The following is a 12,226-nucleotide window of genomic DNA, read 5'->3' on the forward strand; positions in this document are numbered from 1 at the left end:
ATTCGCGCGGACGAGCAGTGACACTGGCTCGATTCCAGTGCATAAACTCTATGCCCAAGATCGTGTCTTCTTGCATAATGTATTGCAAGTGTGAATTTTCTTATTACTGTATTATTATTCATATTTCTTGGGGAAAGTATATTATTTTTGTTGGGGACTAAGTTTCTCATTAGGTTTCCACTGAGTTTTGCATTTGAACTATTTCCATTTTTTTGGATTCTTATTCTTACTGCCATTAAAGGGGCACGATGATGAAAAATTGTACAATTAAAAATATGTGCAAACCTAGACAAATAAGAAGTACGTTGTTTGCAGAGTAATATGAGCCATACATTACTTTTCTCCTATGTTGCTGTTACTGATGCTAGGCATACACGGGTCGATGCGCCCTTATCAATCGAGCCGCTGATGGCTCGATTGATCATTTCCGATGACCCGCCGGATCAATTCCCCGCTCGATCCCCGCGGGCGAACAATAGCGGGGAATCGAGCGGAAGATAAGGAAGTGCCTGCGGGGACAAGCGAGAATTGATCCGGACGCGGCGGGAGTTGATCCGGCGGCTAATCGAGCCGCCACATCGACTCATGTATTCCCAGCATTACAGCAGGTAGTAGAAATCTGACAGAAGCGACAGGTTTTGGACTAGTCCATCTCTCCATAGGGGATTCTCAGCAAGGCTTTTATTCTTTATAAAGCTATTCCCTAAAAATGATTTAAACAATGATGCTGGCCAGCTACCCTGCTTGCTAGAGTTTTTTTGGCAGTTGGACAAAGCAACTGCCATGCACTAAGTGCTTTTGAAAATACATAAATCCCTGAGAATCCCCTATGAAGAGATGGACTAGTCCAAAACCTGTCGCTTCTGTCAGATTTCTACTACCTATTGTAAGGGACAGCAACATAGGAGAAAAGTAATTAATGGCTCATTTTACTTTGGAAAACATGTACGGTACTTCTCATTTGTGTATGTTTGTACATATTTTAAATTTTACAATTTTTCGCATAGTGCCCCTTTAATTACGTTCTTTTGGGGGTTTTTTTCCGGAATTTCTATAACCTTTAGATAAAAGCATACTTTATACTATGTGGCCAAATCCAGAGTTGTCCGAAAGTAAATAAATTTCTGCATGTTTCTATGAGCACTCAACTTACAAACAAATTCAACTTACAATGTCATTGAACCTGATAGTAATTAGGGGACCATCTGTATAATATTTTTTTTTACCCTTTCAAATGGGGCTGCTTGCCAGTATATTGCAGTTTACTACTGTCTGTTGCCTCCATGGTATAAATTGACTCCACTGAGGCGCTAAACCTGCTACTGCTGGAATTCTGTTTTGTCCCCACTTTATTGCCTGATGAAGCGGGCTCGGCCTGCGAAACGCGTTGCACTTTTGGGGTACCATATAATAAATGTGATTACTATTATACAGATAGTCTTTCGCGTCTGCTTTATGGAGGTAAGTCCACCACTTCCTCCTAGCAAATTTTAAAGCTTTTATCCACTTTTATTCTGCTAGCGCCTCTGTTCTCCTACTGCAAAATCGTGTCCACCCCTGGTGGAGGGGTGATCTACCCCTTTTTCTCATCTACAGAGAGCGACTTCTTAATCCTGAGTGAGGACAGGTCTAATCTCCTCACCTGCTTATACAGTGGTTGCCTGTGTGGTAACCCACGTTTGTGAGTATATTCTTCTCACTGATTTGCCTTACTTCGTTTATGTTTTAACATACTACACTATATTGGGCTCTCGGTTTCTCTGTATTTTAAATTTCTCCATGTTTCTATGAGCACTCAACTTACAAACAAATTCAACTTACAATGTCATTGAACCTGATAGTAATTAGGGGACCATCTGTATAATATTTTTTTTTTTACCCTTTCCAATGGGGCTGCTTGCCAGTATATTGCAGTTTACTACTGTCTGTTGCCTCCATGGTATAAATTGACTAGAAAAGCTAAAACCAGTCCACTCAACTTCATAGTGTTGGGTGTTTTTGTGGCATCAATGCACATGTATGCATATTGGAATACAAACTAGTGAAGGGTCATCAAAATGTTCTATTTTGAACAGTAATTTTTATTTTAAAGTGGTGATGGCAGCTGACACATTTACTTCCTAACTTTTTTAGCTTTTTGTATTGGCCCTTCATTGGCTTTATGTGCATATCATTGGAAAATATTCTGCCATTGGTATTACCGGTATCTGCCTGGCATTGATATGTCAATTAATGTTCATGAAATGTTTGCCTGTAACTTAACAAAATGTGCCAAGCAAGGGTCCAGTATACATCTGGAGTATATTAAAAGTTTAAAACACAAATAAATACCTTTAATTTTCCCTTTCTGCCAGGCCACAATTTCCCCTATCTTCAGCTTTTTGGTAGAAAACATCCAGCTTTTCGCATTAAAATTTGTGTTTGTGTGCGAATTGTCACACGCAGGTTTCCAGAGCTTACACAAATTTGCATACGAACATGAATTGTAATGCGAAAAACTCATGCAAAAAAATGGAACACTGCCTTTTGAACTGCTGGTATAGCCTGACTTGCCCATACCGTTTTCAGCTATTTTTCCTTGGACGAACCAGGCTTGTCTGTGAGGTTATGGTGAAATTTCACTTGTGCTGAGAAAAACTTCAATGCTTTATGTTTTTGTTCTAAAATCTGCAAAGATTCACAGCAAACAATATTTGAGCTTGATTACTTTTCTTTTTATGTGCATATATTAAACACCTTCATTGCGCAATGTTTTAGCAGAAACTGTGAGTTTCAAGGATTGCTTTCAGACACTGCATTAGTCCAGGGCTATGGGAATGGCTTGCTTTCACACACCGCATTAGTCCAGGGATATGGGAAAGGTTTGCTTTCAGACACTGCATTAGTCCAGGGATATGGGAAAGGCTTGCTTTCATACACCGCATTAGTCCAGGGCTATGGGAAAGGCTTGCTTTCACACACCGCATTAGTCCAGGGCTATGGGAATGGCTTGCTTTCAGACACTGCATTAGTCCAGGGATATGGGAAAGGTTTGCTTTCACACACTGCATTAGTCCAGGGATATGGGAAAAGCTTGCTTTCACACACCGCATTAGTCCAGGGATATGGGGAAGGTTTGCTTTCACACACCGCATTAGTCCAGGGATATGGGAAAGGCATGCTTTCACACACCGCATTAGTCCAGGGATATGGGAAAGGCTTGCTTTCACACACTGCATTAGTCCAGGGATATGGGGAAGGTTTGCTTTCACACGCTGCATTAGTCCAGGGATATGGGAAAGGCTTGCTTTCACACACCGCATTAGTCCAGGGATATGGGAAAGGCATGCTTTCACACACCGCATTAGTCCAGGGATATGGGAAAGGCTTGCTTTCACACACTGCATTAGTCCAGGGATATGGGGAAGGTTTGCTTTCACACACTGCATTAGTCCAGGGATATGGGAAAGGCTTGCTTTCACACACCGCATTAGTCAAGGGATATGGGAAAGGTTTGTTTTCACACACTGCATTAGTCGAAGCCTATGGGGAAGGCTTGCTTTCACACACTGCATTAGTCCAGGGATATGGGGAAGGTTTGCTTTCACACGCTGCATTAGTCCAGGGATATGGGAAAGGCCTGCTTTCACACACTGCATTAGTCCAGGGATATGGGGAAGGCTTGCTTTCACACACTGCATTAGTCCAGGGATATGGGGAAGGATTGCTTTCACACACCGCATTAGTCCAGGGATATGGGAAAGGCTTGCTTTCACACACCGCATTAGTCCAGGGATATGGGAAAGGTTTGTTTTCACACACCGCATTAGTCCAGGGATATGGGAAAGGCATGCTTTCACACACCGCATTAGTCCAGGGATATGGGAAAGGCTTGCTTTCACACACTGCATTAGTCCAGGGATATGGGGAAGGTTTGCTTTCACACACTGCATTAGTCCAGGGATATGGGAAAGGCTTGCTTTCACACACCGCATTAGTCCAGGGATATGGGAAAGGCATGCTTTCACACACCGCATTAGTCCAGGGATATGGGGAAGGTTTGCTTTCACACACTGCATTAGTCCAGGGATATGGGAAAGGCTTGCTTTCACACACCGCATTAGTCCAGGGATATGGGAAAGGTTTGTTTTCACACACTGCATTAGTCGAAGCCTATGGGGAAGGCTTGCTTTCACACACTGCATTAGTCCAGGGATATGGGGAAGGTTTGCTTTCACACACTGCATTAGTCCAGGGATATGGGAAAGGCCTGCTTTCACACACTGCATTAGTCCAGGGATATGGGGAAGGTTTGCTTTCACACACTGCATTAGTCCAGGGATATGGGGAAGGTTTGCTTTCACACACTGCATTAGTCCAGGGATATGGGGAAGGTTTGCTTTCACACACCGCATTAGTCCAGGGATATGGGGAAGGTTTGCTTTCACACACTGCATTAGTCCAGGGATATGGGGAAGGTTTGCTTTCACACACCGCATTAGTCCAGGGATATGGGGAAGGCTTGCTTTCACACACTGCATTAGTCCAGGGATATGGGGAAGGTTTGCTTTCACACACTGCATTAGTCCAGGGATATGGGGAAGGTTTGCTTTCACACACTGCATTAGTCCAGGGATATGGGGAAGGTTTGCTTTCACACACCGCATTAGTCCAGGGATATGGGGAAGGTTTGCTTTCACACACTGCATTAGCCCAGGGATATGGAAAGGTTTGCTTTCACACACTGCATTAGTCCAGGGATATGGGAAAGGCCTGCTTTCACACACCGCATTAGTCAAGGGATATGGGAATGGCTTGCTTTCACACACTGCATTAGTCCAGGGATATGGGGAAGGCTTGCTTTCACACACCGCATTAGTCCAGGGATATGGCAAAGGATTGCTTTCACACACCGCATTAGTCCAGGAATATGGGAAAGGATTGCTTTCACACACCGCATTAGTCCAGGGATATGGGAAAGGATTGCTTTCACACACCGCATTAGTCCAGGAATATGGGAAAGGATTGCTTTCACACACTGCATTAGTCCAGGGATATGGGAAAGGCTTGCTTTCACACACCGCATTAGTCCAGGGATATGGGAAAGGCTTGCTTTCACACACCGCATTAGTCCAGGGATATGGGAAAGGCTTGCTTTCACACACCGCATTAGTCCAGGGATATGGGAAAGGATTGCTTTCACACACCGCATTAGTCCAGAGATATGGGAAAGGATTGCTTTCACACACCGCATTAGTCCAGGGATATGGGAAAGGATTGCTTTCACACACTGCATTAGTCCAGGGATATGGGAAAGGCCTGCTTTCACACACCGCATTAGTCCAGGGATATGGGAAAGGATTGCTTTCACACACTGCATTAGTCCAGGGATATGGGAAAGGCTTGCTTTCACACACTGCATTAGTCCAGGGATACGGGAAAGGCTTGCTTTCCCATATTTGTTTATTTTGGGGCCTGCACACCCCGGGGATGCTTTGATCAAATACAGTCCTTTTTCTGAAGCACTTAAACAGCCAAACGGTGAGAGACCGCTTAAAATAAAGTTTTACTGCAGGAAAGTTTAAAAGGTCATTAGGTCTGCTGTGTTGTATATCTTAAAATACAGAGTGTGGTTTGTAAACTGCAAATATGACAATAATGTAATGTTGTTTTTTTAAAAAAAAAAAAAGCAATATAACTGAAAAAAAAAATATTGGATGCTTTTATTTGCTACTAATGTTCTATTCATTGGCCTCAATTCACTAAGATCATGCTGGAAATAATAAGGCAAGAGATAACTTACCTCCACACAGTGAGAGAGTTATTTTATCTCTTCATTCCTTAAGTTACCTCCTCTGTAGTTAATTTACCTCCTCTGTAGTTATTTTCACATGCAGCTAATAAACAGCCTGTCTTTAACTCTGGAGTTATTTTAAGGATTGAAGAGTTAACTTAAAGACAGAAGAGTTAACTTTAGGTTTGCCTGAGGTAAAATGTTTCCTGAATACTACATGCCTCATCACCATGGTGATAACTCTAGAAACGTTATTAAAGACAGGAGATAAGCTTAGTGAATTGAGGCCATTATCCCTTATTTTTGCATACAAAATCTCTTGCTAATGAAATGCTATGGGGGATTTTCATAAAACTACGTCGCTCTAGTGGGATCACACCCATAGCATTACATTAAGAGCTTTTCAAACCTCAAAGCGCTCAGAAAAGCGCTACTAGTGGGTTCCTAAGTATTTTTAGACTTTACTATCGCTTCATACATCTAAAGAAAAATGTCTTTAATGTTGCAGGGGGATCTTCAGTTCTCTCAGGATGTTCAGGGAGATGGGCCGAAGAAAGCCGTCCTGGTGTCTCTGGGTGTTTCTTATAGCACATGCAGTTAGCTTAGCATCACCCTTCCACCTGAAGCACCATCAGCCATCGCAGTGCTCTGTGGCTCCCAGCAGCCGCTTTGACTGTGCGCCTGACAAGTTTTTAAGTAAAGAAGACTGTGAAGCTCGTGGCTGCTGCTACATTCCAGCATCAAACCGCCTGCAGTTTGGCCAACCCTGGTGTTTTTTTGCCTCCAACTACCCAAGCTACAAAGTGACCAACAAATCTGAAACAGAAAATGGATTTACTGCCAGACTGACGCGCTCCACAAAGACATTCATGCCTGATGATGTCACTGAGCTGCAGCTCGACGTCATGCTTGAGACGGACAGTAGACTGCATTTCACTGTGAGTCACTATTTTTTAATAAAGCGAGCTAGCTAATAATATAAAATACAGCTATATTCACTGTCTAAAGAGGTTTAAAGGACACCCGAAGCAAAAATAAACTAATGAAATAAACGATTGTATCTATCTTCCTTCTCCTAAAAATGACTTAAGATATTCTACAGTTTTATGTTTAAATCTACTTTATAAGTTTTAACTGTTTTATTGTTTTGCTCAATGACACATTCATTGAAGTATCCCAGAGCTAAAATCTATGAACTATTGACCCTTTTTATCTCTTTCCTGCTCTCAGAAGTCAGGACTGAGTCAGCCCCTTACATACCGGATATTTAACTCTTTCAGGCATAGAAAGAAAAAAAGGAACACAGCATAGTTATTTGTGTGCTTGGCACTGTACATACACGTCTATCTTATCATGTCACACGTCACTTTGGGTATCCTTTAAGTCCATGCACAAATGTAAAAATATTTTTTAAAAATGAATTTAAGCCTTTTATGTGAATGCTGTTAAAGCAGCAGTGTCAGCGATACTATGCCAGGGAAAAACACATATATGAGTAGATAACTACTTGTTCTACTTAGTTAAAAGATACCTGAAGTATGGGATCTAATTAACATGTATAAATACATCAGAGGGCGATATAAAAGCTTGGCAGATGAGCTTTTTGTCCCTAGGCTTTCACAAAGGACTAGAGGACATGATCTGCGAATGGAGGAAAAACGTTTTAGCCATTTATTTAGGAAAGGGTTCTTTACAGTAAGAGTGACTAAGATGTGGAATGCATTGCCACAGGAAGTAGTTATGGCATATTCTATATTTGCATTTAAAGGGGGCTTAGATGCTTTCCTTGCATTGAAAGACATCCATGGCTATAATTACTAGGTAATGCCCAGTGGTGTTGATCCAGGGATTTTATCTGAAGTCGGGAAGGAATTTTTTTTCCCTGTTGGGGCTAATTGGACCATGCCTTGTAAGGGTTTTTCACCTTCCTCGATCAACAGGGATATGTGAGGGAGCAGGCTGGTGTTGTACTTGTTCCTCCCTACGTCCTCCAGGACGGCCCCTCCTGAGATTGTGTTAGTCACCTCTCCCAAATCGAAAGTGCCTAAAAAGAATTAACATAAGAGGCGGACCGGATTGGACGTAGCGATCTCCTGATTGGATGCGTCAACTTTTAGGCTGGTGTTGTACTTGTATTCTGGTTTAACTTGATGGGCGTATGGCTTTTTTTTTCAACCCAAATAACTATGTAACATGATGAGATAGACATGTGTAGGTACAGTGCCTAGCACACAAATAACTATGCTGTGTTCCTTTTTTTCTTTCTCTGCCTGAAAGAGTTAAAAATTAGGTATGTAAGTAGCAGTTCCTGACTGAGTCAGGACTGGGTCAGACTACAGTGTGATCCTCACTGATAAGAAATTACAATTATAAAACACTTTCCTAGCAGAAAATGGCTTCTGAGAGCAGGAAAGAGATAAAAAGGGTCAGTAGTTCATAGGTTTGAGCTCTGGCATACTTCAATGAATGTGTCATTGAGCAAATTCAATAAAACAGTAAAAAATTAAAAAGTAGATTTTAAATATAAAATAAAGCTGTAGAATATCTTAAGTCATTTTTAGGAGAAAGAAGATAGATACAGTTTATTTCATTCGTTTATTTTCACCTCTGGTGTACTTTAACTGATGTATTGTACTTTCCACTTTTTGATTTCCGTGAATTTATATAAAGAGAATTCTGTGGTAGGCATTTTCCATTTTGGATCCCTCTGGCTGAATCCAATCCTGATGTTTTATTTTTAAAATAAATGTGTATTGAGTCACCAAAAAGCAATCTTACAAGCATTTGCATTATATGACATTGAACATAAACAAGGTAACCATTCCATAAGTAACATGTGCTACAGTCATATAGTTCAAACAACAATAACTTGACTCTTTTTCTGGCTGGAGCCAAAGTGTATAAGATCAGGCATCAAAAAAGAAGAAAGAAAGAAGAAGGGTAAGAGGAAAGGAAGAGGGAAGGGAATGGTATGCAAAGATAAAGAGCCTGGGCTACGGACTCCCTTGCTCTATCACAGTATTCAGTTGGAATGGTTTGAAACAAAAACAAAATCTTATAGAATGTTAAGATCTGTGCTCTGATTTATGCTTCATATGTTGATAACTCCTCTAATGTGGCTTGATCTGTGAGTGAATCTCGTATATCTAACCCAAGTCACAATCTATTTTTCAAATCTATTCTGCCAGGAATATACTAGTTCTTCCATTTGCATTATGTAATTAACCACTTTTTAGTAGAGATTGATTTCGAATGCCTCGCAATGACTTGTCTGGCAGCTTCCAATATATGTCTAAGAATAGATCTTTTTGCTTTAGCTATTGAACCTGGCATGCAGGATAGCGAGGCACCTTACTTTTTTTTTCCTCCTAGAATCTGCACTGTCAAAGCTACTTGCTTTGTAAACATGTGAGCGCAAGATCAGATCAGATTTCAGCACCAGCTTCACACTGAACTGCCCTCGACCAATGAGTGAGGAGCAGGAATGTGGGAGGAAAGATGACAAGCTTCCTTATCATCGGCAATGTACGAAATAGAGGCAGGTAGAGCCATGCTGACATATAAGATCTATTACAGCAGAAACCTTTCTGATTAGATTGGGATGCATATTAAACACAGAGCAGTGGGTAAATGGAATTTGATTTTGTGGCTGTCGATCCCTCTTTAACCTCTTGAGGACTGCAGGGCTAACCCCCCCCCCCCCCCCCCTAGTGACCAGGCCATTTTGAGTAAAATTGGCCACTGCAGCTTTAAGGCCAAGCTGCAGGGCCGCACAACACAGCACACAAGTGATTTCCCCCCTTTTCTCCCCACCAACAGAGCTCTCTGTTGGTGGGGTCTGATCACTCCCCACATGTTTATTTTTTTATTGTAAATATTATTGTTCCTGTTTTTTTAAAAAAACAAACTGCTTCTTTAACTTTCTGGACCAGCACCCTCCGCCCCCTTAAGGACCAGAGGGTGCTGGTCCAGCAAACCGCCGCTTCCCGACGAATCGCCGCAAGTTACCGCCGCTCTGTCCCCGCTGCAGGCTGCTCTCTCTGCCGTCGCTATGACGGCAGAGCGCTGTGCGCCGGTCAGGAGCCGCTTTCATTGGCTCCTGACCCTGTCATTCCATGTAAGCCAATGGGAACGGCTTACGTGAATGACAGGGCCAGGAGCCAATGAAAACTGCTCCTGCCCGGCTCACAGTGCTCTGCCGTCATAGAGGCGGTAGGGCAGCACATTGCGGCGGGGGCAGAGCGGACCGAGCGACGGGAACGGGCGGGGGCGCGTGGTGAATGGGACGTAGAGCTTACGTCCGGTCAGGACCGCAGCGCCCCCTGCCCACCGTAGATTCATACTCGCTCGGTCCGCAGGTAGTTAAACCTTCTCCCTCCCTCCCCACAGCCAGCCAATTACGGCGATCGGCTGTCATAGGCTTCTGCCTATGAGAGCCGATCGCTCTCTTGTCCCCCAGGGGGACAGCTGTGTCACACGGCTGTCCCCAGTGCAGCGCTGCTGCTAATCGCAGCACTGCACAGTCTAAATAAACGGCGATCGCGCCGTCTAACAGTCTCCTGAGCGGCAATAGCCGCTCAGAGACTGAAGGCGAGGCGGAACTCCACCCCCCAAGCAGGAGATGCGCGTGCAGCCTGCGCGCGATCTCCTGCAAAACAGAGCCCAAGGACTTTACGCCAATTGGCGTTAGGCGGTCCTGGGGCTGCCGCCGCGACCACGCCCATTGGCGTGACGCGGTCGGCAAAAGGTTAACTGACAAACGCATATGTTTAGTATTTATATAGCACTGACATCTTCCACGGTGCTGTACACAGAGTGTGGCCTTGTCACTAGTTGTAGCTGAAAAGGATTTGCAATCTAATCCCTACCATAGTCATATGAACATATCATAGTCTTAAGGCTTGTATACATGTGCAACTTTTCCGCATGACTCACCTTATGACTTGACCGACTGCACGACCAAGCGATTGCACAACTTGTATTTTCAGTGCACCAACCAACTGAACAGTCAATTCATTTGCATACTGCGCATGCAAGCGAAACGACGGACTGCACGATTTGGCCGCATTCAAAACCAGTTCAAGTTGTGTAAACGACTAGTACACATGTGGCCAGCTGCATGCTAACAATGCAACAGTCGTGGGAGCTGATCTGCCTGTTGGATCGGGCAAACCACCTGTGATCAGTCGCTCATCTAGTCATTTGTCACTCGTTCACATGCCAAATTATTGTCCAACAGACCAAGTTTGGAGGATATGTGGCGGGAAACTTGCATGTGTGTGCGACCCTTAAAACTAATGTAAACTAAAAAAAATAACAAAACAAGCAGATATTTACCTAAGGAGAGGTAAAGCTTTGGGTATACTATAGAGCTTTCTCGTTCCTCTCACGGTCCCCTCGTTGCAGCGCTGTCACCGCCGTTGCACTCTGCCACCGTGGGAGGCTTTGGAAGTCTTCGGGAGCCCGAGTGCTCCGAAGACTGAGGCATGAGCGAGAGAATGCGCTACTGCAGGTGCAGTATGTAGCCACCCAGAGCTGCAGACCCAGGAAGCTCATGGTGAACCAGAACTCGTTGTTGGAGTGTTTAAGGGGCTACAAAGGACCAAAAAGCCCTCTTACTAAAATGTTAAGCAAAACAAAGGTTTGCCTTCTTAAAACAGAAGGAATTTGCAATGATTCAGGTTGGAATGAGCATATGATGTCTCCCATGATGCATCACTGCTGAATATGCAAATGATCCCTTGCATGGCAAGGTAACTCTGCATGCTAACTTTGGGTGTTTCAAGTCCTACTCCATAGAGCAACATTAATCCATGCCATGCACTGATGAGGATCAACCAGTCCAAAACAGTCGGTATGCATGTTGGATTATTGTGCCTCTGTACAATTAACAAGCTGACACATCATTGCATTCCAGCATTTCTGGAGGTGTGGCTAGCTTACAGGGACAACAAGGGATAATTAGCATATTCAGCAGTGATGCATTGTGGGAGACATCATATGCTCACTCCAACCTGAATGATTGCAAATTCCTTCTGTTTTAAGAAGGCAAACCTTTGTTTTGCTTAACATTTTAGTAAGAGGGCTTTTTTGGTCCTTTGTAGCCCCTTACACACTCCAATGAGTTCTGGTTCACCATGAGCTTGCTGGGTACTCTACTACATAGGTGACAGCTGTTCTTTAGAAGGTTCCAGATTTCCTGTTTTAAAAGAAATATTTATTTTTCATTGCATTGTAGATTAAAGACCCAGCTAACAGGCGATACGAGGTGCCGATACACACCCCTAGAGTTAAGGGAAAGGCTTCCGCAGTCCAGTATGACGTTCAGATCACGGATGACCCCTTCAGTCTTCTGGTCAAGAGAAAATGTAATGGAGAAATCCTGTAAGTAGTGCTGGTCTGCTAAAGAGAGAAATTAAGCTGTTATTTATTACAGAGAAAGTTAGTAATGCA

The 12,226-nt window shown here is 43.3% G+C and overlaps 1 protein-coding gene across 1 annotated transcript in view; it reads left to right on the top strand.

Moving 5' to 3' along the window:
* Positions 1–12,226, top strand: part of LOC137542003 (lysosomal alpha-glucosidase-like) — an 84,018-nt gene that overhangs the window by 15,067 nt on the left and 56,725 nt on the right. The window contains exons 2-3 of the mRNA XM_068263594.1: positions 6,282–6,711; positions 12,012–12,157. Coding sequence (XP_068119695.1) covers positions 6,304–6,711; positions 12,012–12,157 — 554 coding nt within the window. The 5' untranslated portion in view covers positions 6,282–6,303. The remainder of the gene's footprint in view (positions 1–6,281; positions 6,712–12,011; positions 12,158–12,226) is intronic.

Source organism: Hyperolius riggenbachi, chromosome 12 (genome assembly GCF_040937935.1).
Source record: "Hyperolius riggenbachi isolate aHypRig1 chromosome 12, aHypRig1.pri, whole genome shotgun sequence".
Lineage (NCBI taxonomy): Eukaryota > Metazoa > Chordata > Amphibia > Anura > Hyperoliidae > Hyperolius > Hyperolius riggenbachi.